Source organism: Leptonotus elevatus, chromosome 5 (assembly GCF_054856555.1).
Source record: "Leptonotus elevatus isolate MCC_2025b chromosome 5, RoL_Lele_1.0, whole genome shotgun sequence".
In the NCBI taxonomy this organism is placed as follows: Eukaryota; Metazoa; Chordata; class Actinopteri; order Syngnathiformes; family Syngnathidae; genus Leptonotus; species Leptonotus elevatus.
The window spans coordinates 19,370,620-19,393,726 of NC_141243.1; the positions used below are offsets into that span (position 1 = coordinate 19,370,620).

General features: G+C 40.9%; 3 protein-coding genes across 4 annotated transcripts in view; 1 reads left to right on the plus strand and 2 right to left on the minus strand.

The window, feature by feature from the left end:
* The window catches only part of dock5 (dedicator of cytokinesis 5), a 37,996-nt gene extending 35,219 nt beyond the window's left edge, over positions 1-2,777 (plus strand). Inside the window, exons 48-51 of the mRNA XM_086076095.1 lie at positions 610-754; positions 895-1,045; positions 1,227-1,345; positions 1,452-2,777. Coding sequence (XP_085932221.1) covers positions 610-754; positions 895-1,045; positions 1,227-1,345; positions 1,452-1,553 — 517 coding nt within the window. The 3' untranslated portion in view covers positions 1,554-2,777. The remainder of the gene's footprint in view (positions 1-609; positions 755-894; positions 1,046-1,226; positions 1,346-1,451) is intronic.
* A 6,327-nt stretch (positions 2,778-9,104) lies between these two features.
* On the minus strand, positions 9,105-10,278 carry tas2r202 (taste receptor, type 2, member 202). The gene has a single exon (XM_086076790.1). The coding sequence runs from the start codon at positions 10,077-10,079 to the stop codon at positions 9,105-9,107; it is 975 nt and encodes a 324-aa protein (XP_085932916.1). The 5' UTR covers positions 10,080-10,278.
* Positions 10,279-14,180: 3,902 nt separating this feature from the next.
* On the minus strand, positions 14,181-21,856 carry vsig8b (V-set and immunoglobulin domain containing 8b). Of its 2 annotated transcripts, XM_086077260.1 has the most exons (8): positions 21,750-21,856; positions 21,315-21,385; positions 17,952-18,121; positions 17,620-17,818; positions 17,332-17,487; positions 17,117-17,239; positions 15,579-15,717; positions 14,181-15,508 (listed from the first exon to the last, which is right to left on the minus strand). In XM_086077260.1, the coding sequence occupies exons 2-8, from the start codon at positions 21,376-21,378 to the stop codon at positions 15,283-15,285; spliced, it is 1,077 nt and encodes a 358-aa protein (XP_085933386.1). In that variant the 5' UTR covers positions 21,379-21,385; positions 21,750-21,856; the 3' UTR covers positions 14,181-15,282. The 2 variants fall into 2 exon arrangements, with proteins under 2 accessions (XP_085933386.1, XP_085933387.1); XM_086077261.1 differs by lacking the exon at positions 21,315-21,385 and having other exon boundaries at positions 21,750-21,850.
* Positions 21,857-23,107: the final 1,251 nt, after the last annotated feature.

A 23,107-nucleotide genomic window follows, 5' to 3' on the forward strand; every position in this document is an offset into this window, starting at 1 on the left:
CACCAACAAGCACACTAGATAACATTCAGAGCAAAAAAGAGAAAACAAAAGTAGTTGTTTAAAAGACCTTAATCAAAAGTATGTGCAAAAATAAAAAAGTTTTCAACCTAGATTTAAAAGCATTTACTCTTAGGGCTGACTTCACTTTTGTTGGCAGTTGGTAGTAGGTACCGCCTTCCTGTTGCTGACTCGCATAGGGCCGCCATCTTATGTGTTTGGCTCCAATAAATTCATTAGAACTCTTTTATTTATTTAGTGATTTTGACGTGAATTGTTTTGTCACAAGCATAAGACATGTGGCAATGCTAATTTTGTCCCTTTTCAGTCTAAAGGGACCACAAACAAACCCTAAGATCTTAGTAGTGGTGAATGCCAGTCGGAGTCCGTCAGCAATAAGTGTCCGTGCGGAAACACGAAATGTTGGTTCCGGCAACTTCCAAGTGCCGCAAATATGTTTTTAAAATGATTAAATTAGCTCTGACGCATGCATTTTTGTGCCGACCAATTTTTGTGGTCGACCCAACCGACTTGCTCGACCTTTTTTCCCAGCCCTAATCTCCTTTTTCTTCCTCCTGCATCTCTTTCTCTGCCGCCATTATTCACAAGCAGTTCCTTGTTGTCGCGCCCCAGCGATCGCAGGACCTCAGTCTTGTCCCGCTCAGAGGAGGACAACAGGATCTCGAGAAAGAATAGGAAGGAGTGGAGTGTAAGCAAGTCTCAGGTCTTGCTGGAGAGACAGTCGGATGCAGATGAGGTGAGTCCTTTTTTCATTTCGTGAACCAGTACCATCATCATATTGTTTTTATTATTATTATTATTCAGCTGTGAATTGGGAGTAGCTCAATTTCCCTGCTTAATGAAAATACTCATCTTTGTTTCACACTTTCATCCCAGAATCCTGCAGAGAGGCTGCAGAGGCCCAAGAGTTTACAGCTGGGCGACAGACGACTGCCGCTGTCCTTGTTCCAGGGTGTCTCGTCACAGCTCAGCCTGTCCAACCCTCTCAGCCCTCTACCTGCCTCTCCTCACACACCACGCAGTTCAAGTATGGAACACAAACACACGCCACACTTGCCTGTCATCGTTTGATTTTGCGTCAGTCATGACGAATATAGCCACCTTGTGTAAGCGCATTCTGCTCGACAGCCCAAATTAGGCCTCACACGTATGCACGTTCACAGATGCTTGCCGTCTGGATCGAGATCATTTTCTTTCTTATGTGGTAGGTTTTTCATCACTGCTCAGCGACAATGATGCCAACGCCATTGACACCCCAGGGACCCCCCCGCCAATGCCTCCAAAGAAACACCCGCATGAGATTGACATCGCTGCGTTCTCTTCAGAGGTGCATCTGCTCAAAGCAAATGGCAGCCCACCCACTAATGCATATTTAATGGCATATAAACGCTAAAATATTCAGAAATATAACACCACTCTCTCCTTCCTTGCAGTTCATTCCTCCGCTGCCAATGAAAATTGATAGCAAGCCTCCTCCGCCGCCTCCCAAAACCCGAAAGTCTATGTTCCCCTCATATGAGCACAGCCCCCAGTAGGGCCACACAGACCATAAAGCTTCTTCTTCCTGTGATGCTGTGATAAAGTGCAGCTTCATTTTTGAGGCGGTGGAACAACAGATGCAGGATCATCTATGTCATGTATTTACAGGACTTTTGGGTCTTTCAGATGTTTCTTATGCCAAGTCATTATTGATGCCACACCGCCAGTTTGAGAGGCCTTTTTCGCAACTCTCAAGGAAAGATAGTGTGGAATACTATTTTCTATAATTTTACACCAATTTTTATGAAAATGTTGGATTTTATGATTTTTTTTTTCTCAATTACAGAGAAAAAGCTTGATGCTGCTTAAAATGCATTCCATATTTGAACAGAAAAGCTGTATTGCATACTCAAGTTTGATAATCATGAGCAGGGAATGAAATGTAGATGTAACTGTGTTATAGTTAGTGTGTCCAATTGCGGTGTGGGTGTTTGAACTTAACCTTTTATATTTCAGAGACACTGGATGGCATTATTGAATGTGATGCACATTTGTTGTTGTTTGTTGATGATGTGGATGCTGTAACGGTTTGCCTTCAAGCAGCATCCTGTCGGTGCTTTTTACTCAGAGGAATAGTTTGTATGTCAGTATGTTTATGGAGCAAAAACTCAAGTAGCTTGGGCCACTTAGCGTAGCTTAGCATTTGACTAAACACAGGTATGCGAATCATTTCATTTGAGAGCGTTGATGGTGGATAGAACATGCAAGCCGACATACAGTTGTGGAAGTCCTGGGGGGGGGTTTACATTAATTATATTTTCACCCATATGCAAAGCTAATGGGATCCCCGCTGCATGTATGTGATACGTAAAACATCAAACTATTCCTTTGAAGATTCCTAAACACTGTATGGTACAAACATGGATGCCTTTTGAAGTTAAGATTTATTTTCATGTCTCCATGAATTTCCTGTTTATTCCTGAGATTAACTTATTGTTGTTCATTGAATTTGAATATTTTGATTGTATTGCACATCCAATGTGTACAAGAATTTTTTTATTTTTTAGCATCTTATGCAGTCTCATATATTTCATCATGCTGTTGTTCATTGCCAAACCAATGCCATGGAAACAACGAACGTTGTCAGTATTTAAATTGAAATGTGTCTTAAATATTTTCTACTGCACACACAGATGAATCAAAATTTGAACATACATTTCATGTAATATTTTTATGAGCTTTTGTTGAATGCATAAAATTAAAAACTTTCTGCAAACTTTTTATACATGTCTTCTTACTATGCCGCTGTTACCATACCAACCGAGTTGAGTTCTTTCTTCCCATTCAAGGTTACAGCATCTAACAAGCGACACTGAGGCGGATGTGTTTCAAATACAATTAGTGTAGGTGATGGAAAATGCTGCCGGTTAAGCTAACACTAATCTACAAGCAGGTCCTGAGGAGGATATCTGTCGATTGCTTGATTGCTACAAATCTGGTTTGCTAATGGCCTATCCCTTTATGTCGGTGTGCCACAGGATATCACTTTTCCTTGCATTTCCCATGAGAAACAACTATTTGAGGTGATGTACACCCATGCAGACAGATAGGTTACCCTGTTTTGCAGTACCCCAATGCGCCTGGAGCAATGCCATGGAGTCTCCTGCCTTGATTCTATAATACTACATTAGTAACTTTATGCCGTTGGCAATCTTAGGATCTCAATCTGAGCCCAAGGGCAGAATGGATCGTGAGGTGGAGAGGCTGACTTAGAAGATCACTGTAGAAATGTGGCTGTGAAAGAGGCAGCATTCACTTTTCCTCTTTTTAGGATAACTTGGGTGGAAAATATTTAAATTTACTGTAGTTTATTTGCCATATCAATGTTGAAGTTCAAAACTCTTTCATTGAAGGGGAAGTCAGCCCAAAAATGTTCTTTACAGCAATATATTGTATTTGAGCCCACTAATCTTAAAAAATGGCATTCTGTTTGTGGAACATTTTCATCAAGCTCTGCGGGTACCGGGCAGCCATTTTGCCTCTTGCAGTTGACAAAAAATTACACTCGATGATTTGTTTGTCGGTTTGTTTGTTTCCCCCCGCTTATTGGTTTCGTCCTACCTAAACAACGCCTGATTGGTCTGACCTAAAAAAAGCCACCTTGCATGTCAGCCGATATTTAGCTGAATGTGTGCACTTTACCGGGAGTTGGATTGAGGACACAACACCGGGACGCGATCAAGAGACGGGTAGGATCTTTCTTCACTGAAGGGGTCAATTGGGGGTAGAAGCAGGTTCTTAAATGACCATCACTGCTCCCTCGGTTTCAGGATATTGACAAAATAAATGTTCAAGACATTTTCCATTTTAGCCTCTTTTATGTCCGTTTGGATCTTTCTTTTCTGTCTGGAAATTGAAAAGAGTGAACGAAGGTTTACAAAAGTACACTTCCGTCTTCTTGAGCTTTGCAATGGTGTGTTTTTTTTTTGCCTATAAACTCTATTAGGACTGTTAAAAATGGCACCATGTGCACCTGTCGTTTTGTCACTTAAGGCTGAAAGGTGTGCAGTTTCGCAAACACTTTCAGCACTCCATTCACTGCCATTCAAATGACGGATTTGTTTGGTAGTGTTAGAGTAGACAATATTTGTATTCTACTCTTTGCGTGTTCAATTAACTGAATGGTGAGATTCTGGTGAAGAAGTCCCTTTGCAAAGGTATCAAAAGCTTTTGATGACAACAATTGAACTCACTCAAACAGTGGTCTGTTCAGATTGTGTGTCCTTCTCCTCCGGCACATCATTATTTATTGAAAAGTGGGTGAATACGAAAAGTCTCCTCCCATCAGCAAGTTCCCAGGAATACAAATCAGATTAGAGAAAAACAATACATCAGCCTGTGCCTCCCCTCTTCCGACCGGCTGAGACCGGTACTAGACTAAACTCCCTTCAAGATAGCAAATGGAAGAAACCCGTTGCCCTTCTTCTGAGAGTGAGACAGATAAGAATACAATTCTATTCATTGAGCCATACTGCTATAACTAAATCCAAAACGGCTAAAATATAAATTGAAACTGAAAAACAATGTTAATAACTTAACAGTAGCAAGTTTTTTTTTTTTACTTGATTTTCACGCATGCCCAAACGTAGTTTGTGACCTCACAAATACCACGAGAATTCATCTTGCTGGCAAAGTTAGCGCATTTTGCCTCTCCGAATATATGCACTCTCTGTGAAGTGAACAGACTTCAGAGCGTGTTTGTCCTTTTTAAGTGCCAAAATGGCCACCATCTGAGATGGATAAAAACGGGTGGATTTTGCTGCTTAACTCCATATTCCACAAACACAATATTAATCAGTATACCGTGTTTATACTATATAACATATTATCGTATATGATTTTTGGGGGTTGACTTCTCCTTAAATTACGTTTTGAATGTATTAAATCGCTGGTGTCTGGCCGAAACCTCATAAATCACAATTTGTAAAAAATTAATAATAATATAAATAATAATAATAACCAGTGTATACTATTGGTCATTCCACATGTGTGGGTGTTTATTTTTATTTATTTATTTATTTTTTACAAATGATTGACCAAGTCATTTGGGTGATTTCGTGAAAAGTGACTATTTTGGAGTTAGGCCTACAAGTTTTCACCGATGCCAGTAAAATGTGTTTCTGATGGTAAAATCGTTTTTATTTTTTTAAGCACAAACAAATTTGTAGTAAAATGTGTAAACATTTTTGGTACTCAGACACACAAACATATACAAACATGGTCTCGCAGGCGGGGAAGTGAACCCACACCACCCTGCATCGTAGGCAAGTGACAATTCCACTCTGCCACCTGGAGCGCAAAAATTTGTACAAATCCACTTCCTGAACTCAATACCACTCCTTCATTTCCTGTCTTTCATGAGTGGACAAGATGATTGATCCAGTTGTGTCAGGCACACCTGGATTCATTAGTTTGTCCAATCATGAAAGATAGGAAACAAGATAGGAAACAAAGGAGTGGTATTAAGTTCAGGTATACACCAACTTTATTACATTACAACTTTCCCAATAATAGTATCCAATACAAAAGCTGTATGAAATACCTATAAAAATTTAACAAATGCCCAATTTCGATGATCACTCTCACAGTTTGTTAGTTTTTAGAGTGAGGTGTGTGCGCTCTATTTTGATTCATGTCGACAGTTACCAGTTCACTGCACAAACCGCAAATTTGCAAAAAGACCCATCAAGTAGTCAGAAAACCTCTCCATTTTGGATTTATTTATTAGTTGTGTGTTATTCTGTTGAGCCTTCGTGAGGCTGAGCTCCACTCCAACGGATAAAGACAGCAAATGACGGAGGCTGCAGCCTTGCTATGATTGAACTGCTCTCATCAAAAGCAATCGCGGCCTTCCTTACTTTGTCCATTGGTTTGCCGGAGGCGTCGCGGGCGTCCGGGATTATCTCATCTTTGAACCTCACTGGGTGGTGCCACAGGGTGTAAACCACTCGAGTATGGCAAATATGTTTTATTTCCTAGTTGCTGAGGGTCAAATTTGCTCGGCATGAGCAGACTTTTCAGGAACAACTAAGGTCCTTCACACACTTAAACACAATCCCACTATAGAGCATTTACATCTGCTTTCACTTATAATATATATACACTGCACGTGTGCGTTTTTTTTTTTTTTTACTGCAGATCCTTATGCTCAGGGTGCTGACCTGAAGAAGAACCTTCTTTGATTCAAACAACTCAAATAAAAGGCTATTCAGGCTGTGGGTAGCTCATGCTTTATTAATATGCTCTGTGCCCTCAATGTCACATGTATTTTTCAACATTTTTGGAAGGGGACTACACTGTCCAGCCCACTATGCTTGTGCCTCACAGTTATATGTTCCATTGAAATATTTACATTCACAGGTTCTGTGTGATGAGCATGTGATCCGAATAGTGAGCACTTAATTTGGTGGCTGTGATGTGTGCACAGCAGATCTACTCCCTGCAGATTGTGTTTGTCAAGTTTCGAGCAAAATGGGGAGTGACACGTACACACATGCGTGCCGGAACATAAAATAAGTATGCACAGACACATCATTTCTTAATCTTAATTACATATTCACTGTTTGCGCTATTGTAATTGAACTCATCTCTGGTGAAATACAAGTTTTTGCCCAGACAAATGTGGACTGTGATAATTACATTCGTTCATCCATGCATCCATTTTGGATACCATCCATCTTGTTCAGGTTCACGGAAAGCTGGAGCCTATGCCAGGTGACTTTAGTCAAAAGGTGGTTCATTACTTATGACCACACAACCCAATTAGATCGCATACAAATAACGTCACAAAAATGAATAGGGTCAAAACTAAGCATTATTTTTCATTATGTAACTCATTTTATGGTTGAGTGGCTGCAAATCAGACACATTACGGCGAGATAGTGTTCATTTCTCTGTTTTTAATTATTAATGTTTTAAAAAAATGCTCAACTTTTAAATAGAGAGTGACCATGTTGATGTTTTCTACCGCCCGTCCATTTTTTTTCCGACCTTTAGTATTTCAAATGTAGCAGACTCTCCAGTCTCTGCGAATCCTAAAAAACACCGACAACATCCCCCCCCCCCGTTGCTTGCAGAAAACACGTCTTAAAGGAGCAATTTCACCCTGCCCTGCACCTGTTTGAACTGTTGCCCACCAGGAAACACTTCACATCATACGCATCACAAGATTCAGAGGTAACCCACACAAAGCGCCAGGAGAACAAACTGTACAAACTCCCAACCAAAACTTGAAATTGCGAGGCAGACCTGCTAGCCAGGTGTTCCATTGTCCCAACAAATAGAAACTAATACGAATGTTTTTGCGGGGGAAAACATTGACGTACTTCAAGAACATGCAAACTCCAGAGAGAGTTTGAATTTCAAACCGGGTTCTCCTGACCATAAGAACAGGTTCATTTTATTAAATGGACTCTCATGCTGTTCGAGCTAACATTGTATAGCTAACATTATGCGTTAAATGTTGGAAGGGGGTAATTCCTCCCACCTGTGGTCTCTTCTTGGGTTTTTTGAGTTTTCCTTGCTCTCTTGGGTGGTTTAGATGAAGCAATGTTATTAATATTTGTCAACTGTGGACTTGCGAAACCCTTTGAGACTCGTAATTAAGGGCTAGACAGTATAAATACATTTGACTTTGACTTTCTTGGTCATTTACAAAGTCACAATTGGATTATTGTTTCGGAAAATTTATTGAGCCAAGGCACTTTTTATACATTCGAAATTTCTCACAAGGTATGTATATGGACTGAAATAACGATCTTGTCTCAAATGAGTCACAAATTGACTTTCTCTATGTGAAATATGAGCCTGTTTAGCTGAACATAAAGATGACATCCTTGAAAGAATTTATGAGTGAATGAATAATAGTACCTTCTGCCATCCAGGAGCAATTATTCTGATTTATCATCACTATACTATTGCTAGCATGGATAAAGAAAGACACATCACTTGGAGGAAATAAATAAGAATTTTCCAACCATTAAGGTCAGTGGTTCCAAACTACGCCCCGGGGGCCATTTGCACCCTGCCCGCCGTTTTTTAGTGGCCTGAGAGATATACTAATGGCCTGCAATGTTATTTAAAAAAGGGTGGATATGTGGGTAGTTAGTTTTGAAAAAAATGGTGGGATGTGAGTGATGGGGGACTACTACAATTAAAGCTTTTATAGTTATGCAAAGACACAAAACGATGTAGAGCTACAATAGTAACAGAATTTGTCATTATGAAGAATAAAGAAAATTCAGTTTCAGAGACAAAAATGATTTCCTCCACTTTCTGCAGTGCCAAGTCCGTTTTGCGAAGTTGGGGGGAAAAATCCTAAGCTATTTGCCGAGCCAAACATTTTATTTATATAATGTGTTCTATGTTGTCCAACTACTCTAAACATGGTATACTGATTAATATTGTACTTTTGGAATATGAATAAAGCAGCAAAATTCTCAGTTTTTTAAAATCCATCTCAGGGAGCGGCCATTATGCCACCTGCTGTCCACTGAAAATGACATCACAGTTGCTCAGGGCTCAGGTAACAACCAATCATGGCTCAGCTTGTGAATGTCACGTGACCAAACTCAGAAAACAGGTGAGCCGTGATTGGTCGTTACCGAAGCAAGTGACAAAATGGCCGCCCCTGACATGGATAAAAATGGGTGTATTTTACTGCTTAATTCATATTCCACAAACACAATATTAATCAGAATGATGTGTTTAGACTAGTGGGGGTGCATACAACATCCATCCATTATCAACATGTTATTAAAAAATAAAAAAATGGGTTGACTTCCCCTAAAAGCCTTGACATAGCAGTTTTGAAAAATTACTATATTGTATAGTAAAAAAATGCAATTGCTTGATTAATTGATTGGTTTAATGTGCTAAAGTAAAACAAATAAAATCAAAATAAACCTGCCCGTGCTTCCTTCTATTTTTCTATATGCGGCCCTCGTTGAAAAAAGTTTGGACACCCCTGATTTAAAGTGAAGTCAAGTTGGATAATTCCTTGCAGCAGAATGTGGAAAATCACTGGATTACTGCGATTACTGGCCCTTTCAATTCTTGATCCTTCTTCTGGTGGATTGGCCTTTCTGCTCAGGCGCCTTCAGACAAGTCAGACATGGATACGCGTCCATGCAGTTATTAAATTCATGGATCAGAGCTTTCCAAAGAGTTTTTTTCCCATAGATCAGCACCATGGCGGACACCGTTGTATAGACGGACGTGAAGAATAACGTCAGCGTGATGCCGTTCTCGTGATGCACGACTATCTGATAATTAACATACAGGTCCACCACCAGGAAGAGGAGGAAGGCGGCCACCAGGGAGAGAGCCATTTGCATCACCCTCCTCTGAGTGCCCAGCTTGGGGACGTGAGCGCCGTTGGTGCTGGCCTTCATGTGGCGCAGATGCACCGCCAGGTGCACGGAGATGGAGATGCAGCATTTGATCATGAGCATCCCCGGCAGCACGTCCGCGAGGATCAGATAGAGGGCCTCGTAAATCTTGCCGGGCTTGGTGTCGGGCATTAGCACCCCGCAGTCTTTGTTGACCCTGGTGTCATTGGCGGGGTGGAAGACCACCAGCATGGGCATGCAGGTCCCCAGGCCGCTCAGAGGGATGACAAACACAGCCAGCGTCACGTGCTTGATGATGGTGGTCTGGATGTGCGTGTAGCACTGGTTGGGCGTGCTCACCAGCTTGGTGCTGTAGTAGAATGTGAGGAAGCTGCTGTCCCACATGATGGTGAACTTGAGGCTGAAGGTGATGACCAGCATGACGGTGTAGGGCATGTGGTCGATGTGGCACTTGCTGTCCACCTCGTCCATGCTGAACCAGAAGTAGCAGACCAGCTGGTGAGTGATGTTCGCTAAGGACAACGCCACGATGATGCTCTCGCTGGGGCTCCACTGCTTCTTCTGCTTGGAGTTGGAGACGCTCATCAAGAAGATGTAGAGGTTGAAGAACACGGTGGTGACAGCCGTCAAGCCCGTCAAGAGCCACAAGGACATTTTGCTTGTCCCCAGCATGATGAGAAGCCGTCTTCAGCGTCAGGCTTTATGGACAAACCTCACATTTATTCCACTGCCTCCTATTTAGTCTTTCTTTTATAAGCTTACTCCAAATCTTCTCTTGTCTTTTTTTTTTTAATCACTTCCAATCCTACTTAAGAGTTCATCTTACATCTTCCTGATAATCCTTTTCAACACCTTCAGCTCTGTCTGAAGAATCACATCTGATCTAAGTGTTAATCCTCGCCTGAAGTCGTCCACAGGACGCACACGCAAGGTGAAGGGATTTATACGTCCCGGCATTACGTGTGATTTGCATCAGCCGTGACCACGGGAAGTGATGAGGGCATATTTGCATTCACACGACACCAAGGATATGTTCTTAGTGGGATTGATCCGGTGACTTTGCTGTACGGATCCGGGCGCCGTGACGGCTCGGTGGGACTCCCGCATGCAAGGGTATTCCTGCAGCCTGGCCGCTAATTTACAAACACCAGACCACACACTATTTGCATGATAAGAAAAGCACATAACCTTTCGATCACCTTGAGGAAAAGGTTAAGTGAATGCATTTGTAGGAAGATTCTAAGAAAGGGCACTCAGCTCTGTTTGTCATCTCTTAATGCTTCTTTTAAATGCACAGATAAGACACAAGTAGTTGATATTCTCATTTTTCCTCACCAAAAAAAGCAGACAGGAAATAAATTCCTGATAAGCAAAGTTACCAAGAAAAAAACCCCAGAAGGGAAAGCACTGAGCTATTTCCAGGTAAAAGATGTGCCTCGCCGGAGTGAAATTAAAAGGAAATGGGCTTTCTGATTGAAGCTGCCAGACAAATATTTGCAAGCCATCATCTTCATTTCAACACTTCTTGCTGGGTTCATTACTGTCGGACATGCTTGTGTGCTTGTGTGTGAAACATTTGTCTTTTCAACATGCACACATTTTACCATTTAAATTGGGCAAACACAACGAGGGACATTTAAAATAAATAACTAATACAGAAGCTGACAGCATTCAAATAAATTTGAAGCTTAAAAAAATGCTTCCGGTGAAAAGTGTCAAAATTGAATCCTTTGGCTTGTTTTGAATTTTGAACAGGATTGCCCCCCTCAACAACAAACTGCATTAAGACTAACACTACCTCATTAAGTAAGAGCAGTATAAGGAAATGTACTTCTTTTTTTTAATTTGTATTTTTTAAATACTTTTTTACTTTGATTAAAAGTATATGACAGAAAAAGGCAAAAAAAAAGAAGAAGAAAAAATCAATTTAATAAAAAGTAATAATAATTATCTTGAATCATGACAATAGTATAATCATAATTTGAACAATGTAATCGTAAAATACATCTAGCATAAATACTGTATTGTACAACGTTGAACAGCAAAGCAGTACTGTAAGAGCCATTTCTGTTAACTTTTTTGTTAAACCTCCCACCACTTGGGGGGAGCAGTGGTACCCATTTGTCCTGGCCTGAGACTACTTAATCAGTGAGATGATGAGTCTCAGGTGTAACCAGTGGGAGAAGAAAAACAGTTTTAGACTGTGATCGGTGGCGTGGTGGGGTTGATCGTGTTGTGTATGGCCGTTATGGACTCACGTTCTCTGTCCAAGTGGAAACAACATTGAAACGAACTGCAAGTAAAATAAATCAACATTGTGAAGTCGAAACTGGAGTGAGTCTTCGTCGTTGAATCACGCGTCAATACAACAACCCACAGGTAACCATGGTGACCCGTTTTGATTGGCAAGAGGGTCACTATAAGTACAGTATATTCAGTAGAGATACAATAGCAGCCTTATTTTAAAGAGACAGTTTTAGAAAAAAAAAGTTTATTCATTAAAATAATAAAATCATTTCAATATGCGCAAAAATCACATTAACGTACTTTTTTTTAAATTATCTAATTGTAGGTCTACTAATTGCTAATTATATTACATATGTCGTGGTGCGCCTTACAGGAGGCTGACATGTTTTGCCGCCATCTTTCTCCTACGGATACCAAAAGGAGAAGAACTTGGTGAACGCATAGTAATTGGTGGTACACTCTAAAAATGGATTGATTAAAAAAAAAAAAAATACCAATCTAGTTGGTTAAGCTCATATTGGCTTGATTAACGAATAGATTGGTCAGACGTTGACCATTCCGGGTGGTTATTTTATTGGTTAGCCAAACAACCAATGAAATTGGTTACAATTGAAAGTAAGTCTAGATAGATTACTTGGAAATATATTTATTGTATCAATTTATTGCATTCTAAATTGATTGATTTATTAATTATTATACTGCGATTGGGTGACAAGCAGCTCAGGGTGTACCCAGCCTACTGCCCGCAGCCAACTGAGATAGGCTCCAGCCCTGCGACCCTTGTGAGGACAAATAGATGGATTCATTATTATAAGTATATATATTATGGATAATATTGTGTTTAAAAATGGAAATATGTGTCTAGATAGATCACTATAGCGTGACCAGCTCAGTGGTAGAGTGTCTGCCCTGAGACTTGGAGGTTGTGGGTTCAATCCCTGGCCGGGTCATTCCAAAGACTATAAAAATGGGACCCATTTGCCTCCCAGCTTGACACTCGGCATTATGGGTTGGAATTGGGGGGTTAGATCACCAAATGATTCCCGAGCGCAGCCCTTGCTGCTGCTCATCGCTCCCTCAGGGGATGGGTCAGAACGAATATCACCCCACTTAGGTGGGTGTGACAATCAGTGGTACTTTTTTTTCCTTTTTTCTGTGGGTCACAGGATCACAGAAAAATTGTCAGCCACTATCATAGATTAACCAATCTCTTGGTCAGAATGACCAATTTGTATCAGTTGGCCCAATCACACCTACCATTCTCGAGTGGTTGTTTTAACTACAAAACTTTAACCTTTTTTGTTGTTGTCAATTTGACCAATCTGTTTTTAAGATGTAGGCTTGCAAATTGAAGTCTCTCTGAATCACCATAGTGCGTGTGCCTCAAAACGCACACTCTTCCAATTTATATTCTATGAATTCACCACTAGATGGCACTAAATTGTACACGCTGTGTCCCTTTAAGGTATCAGTACTCACATGGCTGCCCTCTTGTGGCTGTTTTGCAATCAAGAACTAAAGACATACACGTCTGGCAGATGCCTGTTAAGATGCACAACCACATATTTTAATTGAGACTTTTTCCTGGCTGCTGGATTATTAGTTTGATTTCACTTATTTATTAATATTCATGTTATTGTGTGCTCTATACAAAATGGAAACATATTAATAGAAAATTGCCATTACATTCATGACATTTTAAGGGCAATGCTATATTGGGATCTATAAGTCTTTAGAATTATGTCATTATTGGTTTTTTTTATGTATCAAAAGCACTAGTGGTATTGGTACGTCGCAGAGGTGTCGGTGACTACTCAAGAGATGAGTACTCGTACTATGTCAATCAGAAAAAAGTGGTATCAAACATCCCTCATATGGAGGTACTGTATATGTAATGGTACACATAAAGTGTTCATAGTAGAGCACTAGTCCTAGTTTTATTGCATTATTGTATTGGCTTTGGGTTTTCACTCAAGTAAAGGATTCCTCTTCCTCACAGTTGCCTAGAAGGTGACCCAGGGCAGAATTTGTCGCTCAGGGTCCTCATGCGCCATCCATGCTGCAGCTATTATTAATTCAACATACACATAAAAGAAATGCGATTAGGCAAAATGAAAGCCTTTTGAAGAGAGGATGGTCCGTAGGCAGACTCGGCATTAACCAACAGGCAACTGAGGGTTAGTGCCCCAACTAGCCATTAGACTAAAAAACAAAATAGTTGGTTGCTGCTCAAGAAACAAACACACACAAGGCAATAATGCACCGCGCCAAAAGGCAAATAGAAGGCCAGAGGAAAGCGACTCTCTGGCCTTGTTTATGCACATCGTCAGAATTTTAGATGGTAATTTGTTTACAGCAGAATGACATCTGCATGCTAATGCATTGCTCCAGACTCTCCCAAATTGGTTGTTTTAAATGGGCCAGTCTGAGGACATAAAGTGTCATCTCTGGTGGTTCATTATACCTGATTTGGAATTCTGAGCCATTAGGTCAGCAAACCAAAACTGGGATATAGACAATGCACTATTAGTCTCTTAAGCTCTTTTATTGTGCTCACCCATTGAGCAAAATGGATTGAATGAGCTTGACACCAAAAGGAAGTACTCAGACATAATACAAACTATGTTATTTACAACTTGCATAAATCATTGCTATAATGTATTGACATATTTACCACACTGACATTAATACAAAACTCAGTGCATCATGAAGGACATCCAGTCCAATAGATGAGCTCCGATTCTATTAAAGTCATGGACTGTAAGTATCTGCATATTTTCCACAGACCTTTCCTGCTGACGTAATTTTAGTTTCTGGACACCATTTTTGATCGATCATCGGTCTACTTATGTCTAGTTTTGTGGGAAAGGTCCCTATTAGGACAACCGTCCATTACATCAACACATTGGAACTAGTCGTTTGAAGTTGTTATGTAGAAAGATATACATTATTTGTCTCGGGACAGCAAAGGTGTGTTACTTTTGGTTGAAGCAATACATTAATGGTGTAAAACTCCATTCATTAAATTGTTTGTGTACGGATAAACTCGTCTTGCTGTATGTCGAAACCGGTCAAGCTAGCTTAGCTTGCTAGCTTCTAACAAAGAGACACGTTTGTTTGCAACACATCGCTCAGCAGACATCGAGTGTGATTATAAAGTGTTGGGATTGTGTGAAAATAGTCAGCGGGAAAGATCTATTCCTCTATAATTGCCAGGTAAATGCTGAATGGCAATGCAAACTAAAATTAACTGAAAAACAGGTAAGCATCATGTCTACCTCAAATCTACAACCAAAAGTTAATATTCTGACACACTGCACATGAAAATGAAAAGTGCCCGGTATTAAGTGATTAGAGCGTACCTATCCTATTCTGATACGTTTTGATGGCGAAAAGTGGAAAATTTGATCATCATCGTGCTGGCATGACGTAAAATTAAAGATCTATAGGCCTTCATATTTGTTTTGAACATCCTGCAAGACACCATTTGGCAGAATAACATTTCTTCCAAGACTTTTTTTTTTTACATTTAAAGTAAAAAATGTTTTACACTTGAAGTAAAAAAAAAAAAAAAAGTTATTTTCTTGCGCTTCATTTCAGAAGTCCATTATGTAGCTATAGATAGTGGTTACACTGGGTAACCATAGCGTTGGTCATATTTGAGTGGTGGAAGGGGTTTCCTCACTGAACCGCTTTGTTGTGAGGACCTGTTGCTAGCATTCGACTCATTGACGCTGGGCAGACGGTTCCCCACAGAGTTGTACGCCACCCCTTGGTGGGTGCGGTAGCCCAACACTGAGCGGTGGCTGGAGTTCCTACTCGGGGGGCGGCTCTCTGGGGCGCGGGTATCCTCCCTGAAGGAACACACGGTTCTCACTCAGAGAATATAAATGGACGCCTTCAATACGCTCTCGAAAGCAATACCTGACTTCGTTGGCAACCTCCTTCTCGTAGCGTAACTTGAGGCAGCAGCAGATCGAGAGCCAGATGGCGAGCAGGAGGAGGAGGAGGAGGAGCAGAGCACCTATCACAGCGCCCACGATCACGCCCACTTTATTGGTGGCTGCAAGACAGGATGTCATTTCAGTTGACACGCTTTTATGATGACTAATGAGATTCAATACAAGAGCTGACTTTACGAAGATAATTATGCTTGGAATTGATTGACACTGTGGCATTAAGTTTAAAAGGGGATATACGGTACCATAGAAAATTGACTTTTTCAATTACTTGTTTACAAGTAGCTGGGTCTGCCCATGGGCAAGTGTAAAATTAAACAACCAAGTAAATCTTCTTTGATCAGCCTATTTCATAAAGTGTGCCCATGAGCAGACAGTCTTCTGTCCTGTTCTGCACTGTAATTGCCCATAAAACAAGGTTTTCCACCCATGACACGATCAGCTAGGCTGGCAATTGATCCAGAGTCACTTTTAAGAGACACGGTGTGAAACAGGTGTGATGCCCATGCTATCATGTCAAAGCTGAAGGGTAAGCAGAGCTGCATTGAGTTTTGTTGGATGCACAGATTTGCGTTGGCTAACAGTAGGGGCGCTCGACCAATACCAGTAAGAGTACTCGACTCTTGGGAAGTCACCGATACCAAATACCGATATCACTAGTACCCTTGATGGTAAAATGTCCATCCAAAAAAACAATGAGAGGTAATGTAAATTCACTCCCAGCCATTTTCACTGAAGCAACCCTCTTTGCTCCCGGCTGTTTTACTGGATTTTGAGTGGTCCACAGAATATCGTGTTCTATTGCTATAAAACATGGACTCTACCAATAGAAAGATTAGAGTCTCTTCTTTTGTCAGGAAAAACTGTATATTTGTATCTGTTTCCGTTTTGCAGCAATTGGCATTAGAATATAGCTAAGTTTCATCATTATTCACAAACCTGTTAAATATTGGCAAAAAGAGCTTGTTGCAACATGACCCTGGCTGATCTCTTATACTCTGTTGCCACCTGCGGGACGTTTTTTGTAATAACTACCATTGCTTTAAGTGACCTCTTCATGTCAGAAGCTGTATCAAAACCTTCTTGTATGTTCTAGCATATTTAAAAAAACATAAACAAATTATAAATACGTTTTTAGAAGTGATGAACAAAGTATTTTAAAATGTATTTATTTCTATGAAATTAATGGCAACTTTCTTTTCAAATGTTTGTTCCTGATAGTAAAATGGCCACCGTTGCACGTACAATACCTTGAAATAAGGCTGAGTATCGGCCTGATACTGATGCCTGGTATCCGTACTCACTCATCCTGGCTAACAATGTTAGCTTATGACAAGTGGCATATAGGGGTATTTGTGTTTGGTGGTATGCTATGAAGCTACTTGAAAGCTATTTTTTATCTTGTAGCTACATGAGTTGGTCAAAAGGCAACATTTTGGGAATGTAAGATGTCCCCGAGAGGTTGTGAAAGTCAAATTAGGACTGATGATCTGCTTTACTTACGGTTGTGCGCCTGAAGTGCATATTTACACTGAGCTTTGCCCACAGGGTTTTTGGCCTCACACACATAAGTCCCAGCATAGCTGTCTGAATGGTTCTTGATCAAGTACTCCCCACTCTGCGCGTCTGAAAAGGAGACATCCCGGAGGAACATGTAATTAAGCCAGCATGCTTCGGGTGTTCCACATTTCTGCTCACTGAAATTGAAATTGCCGTACTTAGTGGCACAGCCAGGGGTGGTTTTGCACCACCATTTTCTCTTGTCCACGTGTACGTAAGAGGAGATGATCCCTGCTGCGAGTTGCAGCGGAGAGTAACCGGACTGCCTTTCTCCTCTTTGCCGTCAACCGAACATTTTGGTACAGACGGGGGAACTGGTGAGAAAGAAAAAAATATATATCACGTGTCATAGACAGAATATGGCGGCAACTTTCGATAGACATTCTATCAGAGCGCGACGTGAGTAAATGAACTGGTAAAACCAGTTGAGGAGAATTCTTCCTCACCCATTACAACAACAGTTACTTTCCGCATGTCGACGCCTGGCGCCTTTTTGACTTTGCACTGGTAGGTGGCCGTGTCGGAGAGCCTCAAATCGGAGAGCGAGATGGACGCGTCCCCCTGCTTGGGGTTTCCCGTGAAGCGGAGCCTGCCATCGACGCTGGGGTCATAGTTGATGATACGACCTTCCGTGTAGGCCACGATCTGACAAAAACATTGAGTGACGATGAAAGAGAAAAACAGGTTTTACTACGAACACATCTCAAAGCTAAAATATGACGTTGGGTGTTGGCAAAGACACAAAACATTCCTCACTTTGCGTTCATAGTACGCGTACCAGTTTGTCTTTCTTCGTCATGTCTGGGCTGACGTTGGACCACTCAATGTCCAGCTCCCCGGTGTCTTGGAGTCCCGGGGTGTAGGTGCACCCGAGCAGGACGTTTTCGCCCCTGGCCTTCTGGATGGTCTGCGGGCCCGTCGAAGTCACCTGCATGGCGTCTGTCACATCTGTGAGTTCACACAAGTTCAGAATACACACCTGTCAGGTGACAGAGATTTTGACACTTTCTAGACCAGGAAAGTCGAACCTATTTTCACTCAAATTGTAGTTACGTCTTCCCTCAGAGGGCTGAATGTATTATCACCTCATTATATTACGGCAATAGGCATATACAAGTGGGGCCCCATTTTCATGCCCAAGGCAAGTCTAGTACACAGCGCAGTCAAATTTTTCGCATGGGTGGAGTTTTCTTCCTTTTGGTATTTTGCTAGACTAGCAAAACTAGGAGAAGCTGATTGTTTTGTTGTGTGTCGTTGTGGGTGTGAACACAGCCAACTCGCGGCCAATCAAAGCAGCTCTCATCTTTCTATTTAAAATCAGGGCGGTGGTATCATGCAAGCAGAAATTGACTCGCTGGGGTCCGTGCATTAGAGCGGTGTGTGCAAAGTGCGTTCGTACAAGCAAACTGCAGATGATGTAGTTGGCTGTGCATGTGATGTGAGTAATTGGAGAACGCCTTGCACCCCCAATTTCCCACTCTTGCCCACCCATGATCGTACCGCACAGTCTTCAAAAATGGATGGAACGTTAGATTGATAGAACTGAACAAGCACAAATGGGATGGGAGATGGGCACACATTTCTAAGGTCAAGTCTCAAGTCCCTGACTACGAGTCTGGTTCGCTGGATGTCTTCAAAACAAAAGCTATAACAACGGCAGCACTGCAGCAGCCTGTTGCTTCGGGTTTGCCATACTAGTGATTGTTTGTGTGTTGTTGTCAGATTGTGTGACATTTGGACTAAGGAGAGAAAATGAGAGCGAGCCACACCAAAGAGACTTGTGATGTTCATAAATCCAAAACGAAGAGTCAGAGTCAAGTCTGGAATATTTGGACGAGTAAATCGAGATGAAAGTAAAAAAATATAGCGATTTAAGTCTATCATTATTCTGAGTTGCAAGTCCTCATCTTTGGAAGAAGTTGTTAGGATTAAAGGTTAAAAATGTCTTCCACAAACAAGAATAATCCCAGTTGCCTTGTTTCAACATTGGACAATTGAGGATATAAAACAGATATAGGCTATACACAAGTGCTTCATTGTCAATGTATAATAAGAAATAGAATTTAAACAAACAAAAAACGACCTCGCATATTTGTGTACCAGTCAGTACTTCTCTATTTAAAGCGCTAACAGAGAAGCAACCGTTTATTTTAGAGTCTGTGTCACCATTGGATTTGTTCTCTAACTAGAATTCAGTCAACGTATTCAGTGGAGTGCCACTGTTATCAGCACCAGTATAATTCTGAAACACCCAAACATAATGTTTACTTCCTTGTCCCATGTAACGCACCGCAAAATTATACAGAATTTGTATTTATTTATTTCTTCTTCTTCTTTTTTTTGCAGCTTTTTAATTGCATCTGTCCTACTGCTCTTTTACTACATCAACTTTTTTTCTGTGGGGGAAAAAAAAATCAATTGCACTGTATCGAGAGTACATATAATATTGTTAAAATAAAAATGTAAGCGTGTACTTACAAATGCATCTGAATAAATCAAAAACGTAAAAAATGTAATAAAAAAACATGGAAGCCCTTTATCATCATCATAAAAGACATAGGGAAATGCTATTCATAAGGAATATATTATAACAAATCATTTAGATTATTGCCTGAGATGGTTAAATACTGCTTTTCCATTTTTAAGGCGGGTTAGCAAATTATATCTTGTACAGATTCACTACTTAGAGTTAAATAGTTCATGACTTTATTGTTATTATTATTTTGAATTAGTATGTGTCTCACTTTTTGAAATGAACTACTGAAATAAATAATCTTTGGTGATATATATATATTTTTAATTTTAATCAAATGCATTTTTATGTATGCATTATATGAAACTGAAGAAAAAATGTGTCAAAGTATATATTAGGTATGTACTGTACATGAAAACTGTTGCTATACCGGGACATTGTTGACAGAGAAATATGAAATATTTTCAAGTGACAGTCTTTTTGTTCTCATTATTAGGCCAACTTGTTTCTCCTCCATGAAATGCAATTCTTGTACAATTTGTAGAAGCTAAAACCAAAAGTAATGTAAGAAAAAAGCGAGACGAAAATCTGTTTAAAATGCATGACAGTTTCCGCTTAATGGCATTCAAGCTCAGGGCTTGTGCTCCTAAAAAGAGAACAGTTCTGCCCTGAAATTAAATGGCCTCCATACTGAAATTAAAACATTCAAAGGTTTGTTGGGGGATAATGTTTACATCATAACCTATGCCCTCTCAATGCATACATTCTTTGTAATGACCAGTCCAGTATTCATAACAATCAAGAGTGAATTTATTTAAAAAGCCCATCTGAGCTGCGGAGGCAAAGCCTGCAACCACAGCCTGCATCTTAAGACAACGTTTTATGGAGGCAGAAACGACGACGTGGAGCACATTTAAACTTATAATGTTGTCATTCATCTTCGCCCCATTTCCCCATTTAGATGTTCCGACCTTGGCTAAATGTCTTAATGGAGGATGCTGATAAATCCAGTCAGTCCCGCTGTTGACACCCCTCGCTGTTAAATCTCCTCACAAACACTTTGAAGGCACCTTAATGCTATCGCCACAAACAAAGTACACTGAGTCATTCATTAGAGCCCGAAAGTGACAAATGTGATAAAGGCATTCTGGTAAAACTTCAGATTAGTCAGTCAAACGCTTACAGCTCGAGAAGCACTTCTCTCCGCTTTTGGGCAGAATGCTGTCGCCTCAATATGATATGTTGTACGAGCACGGAGGCAACTAAACGTGTCACAGAATGCAAATTCCTACACGGACTCGGGATTGGCCACTCATTTATTCGGAATACATACAACTGAATGAGGTGATGGATGCAATAAGGAGACACTGGGGATTTATGCTTGCACTCTTGTTTTTCTTTGCTCACTTATAATTGTTATTAAAGAGCAGCAGAGAGGGTCTGAATGTTACGCAACATGATACTGTACTGACATGCTTCATTGCACATCTGCAATGCAGTCGAGGCTGCCTCGAATATTAGACCACCAAATGCATGATTTACCAACCTATTGTGTTAGTCGTCATATAACCTGCGCAGAGCCTAATCAGACTGCCATTGTTTCGAAGCCAGTTTTGGTGTAAAAATAGAATCAGCTCATGAGTTCGAGGAGAACATCATCTGACTCACCTGTCTTCAGATGAGCTGTTACCAGAAAAAACACAACCACTTTCAGCCCCAGCGCAGGCGTCATCGTAAACCTGAGAAGTGGGGAAATTGTTTGAAAAATAAAATAAAATAAAAGTATCCTCGTGCTACATTTCAATGCTTGGCGTGTGACTTATTTAATGGTTTCTTGTCATCTGCCTTTCTAAAAGCTTCAGATGACTTCAAAGAAACATCTAACAATCTTCTTGCGTTTTAAGAATCCTCAATACAAGCAGCCTCCTGCCACCATTTGCCTTGTTACGCTACACCTAGAAGCCAGAATAAACCAGAATAGCAATGCTAATCAAACACAAGTAAGACAAACGGCCTCTTAGGTAAACACATACTTTACAGTGTGTTATATTCTGCCGCAGATGCAGAAAGGTTATTTAAAAACATGTTTGAGCACTAACGTACCTTTTTAAGACAGAAAGTAATCCAAAATGATTGTTGTTTTTGTGTAAGGCCTGTCAGTGGTTGATTTCTGGTGAAGTGTGCTCATTGAGCTGTCAGGTGAAACTCAGCTGAAGTAAGTTTGACCACACCTTCTCTGTCCATAGGGCAGCTCGTGGCCACTCCCACACGCATTTACAAGAAAGGTTTATTTGGGGTGGGGGGTAAAATACAGCAAGTGCTTAATAATTCAAACTGATCAAACCTATTCATCAAAAAGCAGCGTATGAAATGAGTTTAATTTGTCTTGTGCCGATGTTTCGTGTCTATAAATGTATTCTGAGCAGGGGGTGAAGGCAGTGATGAATAATTGCCTGCCACGACATCGTGCACGCACACAACTATGCTGTTGCACAAGTTCTTGTGCTGATCACGTGTGTGCTCTGATTTTAACAGCTCCAGTCACAATACAATTCTGCATGTCATCTATGGCAGCCGGAACACCAAAATGATTTCCGGACTCAATATTTTAGACCGTGCATTTTAGCTTTGGGATATCTGAAACTTGTTGTAAATTCTTCAAGGAGGTGACAGTAAACAATTTAAAGTTACATTCCCCAACGCACCCTCTTGACACACCTTTATATGAATACACACTGTTGTCAGTGTACACACAAAACACGACCAGATGTGTGTGTGTGTGTGTGTGTGTGTGTGTGTGTGCGCGCGCGCACCTCAGTGTCAAGGAGACCCAAGCGCGCACATCCCAGAATATCCGCAGCACTCAGGCGGCAAATGAAGCCTTTCCTTTATAATCAAGGAACTCACTTGTTTTCTTGTTTGACTTCCCATCAAGTCTCAACTTCTTATCATCCGTGAATGATTTACAGGAGCTTCCATGGTGTGCTGCTATGCTTGGCATTATCAGCACGCTCAGACTCACTGTGGCTGATGATGACAAAATGAAAAGAATAAGTTGAACGTATCGATCTGATGAGCGAGTGCAGCATGCGAGGACGTGAGCAGTGAGCGTGGCGGGAGTCATTAAGACAGTGGAGTGCCGGTTTAATGTGATTCTGGCAATAAAGTTCATTAAGGAGATGAACAAATTAGTAACGCTCAGTGGGAAGTCTGATCAGTGCATCAGGAATCGCGGCCTGTTCGCTTGTCTTGCCACCTGAGCTCACGGGTGGGGGGGGGGGGGGCACATCGATAAATCTGTCTATTTATGTGTCCGTGAGTGATTCTGCAAATGTCAAGAGGAGTGTAATGTTATACTGGATGAGTGATTCATCAGCAGGTGGTTAATTGACTTGGTGGATGATGGCGACCTGGCAACTGCACGAATAGACAGACGGTCTGACGAGACCATGATGGGACCG

Excerpts from the sequence above, each read along its gene's own strand:
- vsig8b (XM_086077260.1), bottom strand. The coding sequence starts at position 21,378 with ATGACGCCTGCGCTGGGGCTGAAAGTGGTTGTGTTTTTTCTGGTAACA. Across the intron at positions 17,819-17,951 it reads TGACGAAGAAAGACAAACTG|ATCGTGGCCTACACGGAAGG; the intron begins GTACGCGTACTA and ends TGTTTTTGTCAG. Across the intron at positions 17,240-17,331 it reads ACCCCTGGCTGTGCCACTAA|ACGCGCAGAGTGGGGAGTAC; the intron begins GTACGGCAATTT and ends TCTCCTTTTCAG.
- tas2r202 (XM_086076790.1), bottom strand. The coding sequence starts at position 10,079 with ATGCTGGGGACAAGCAAAATGTCCTTGTGGCTCTTGACGGGCTTGACG.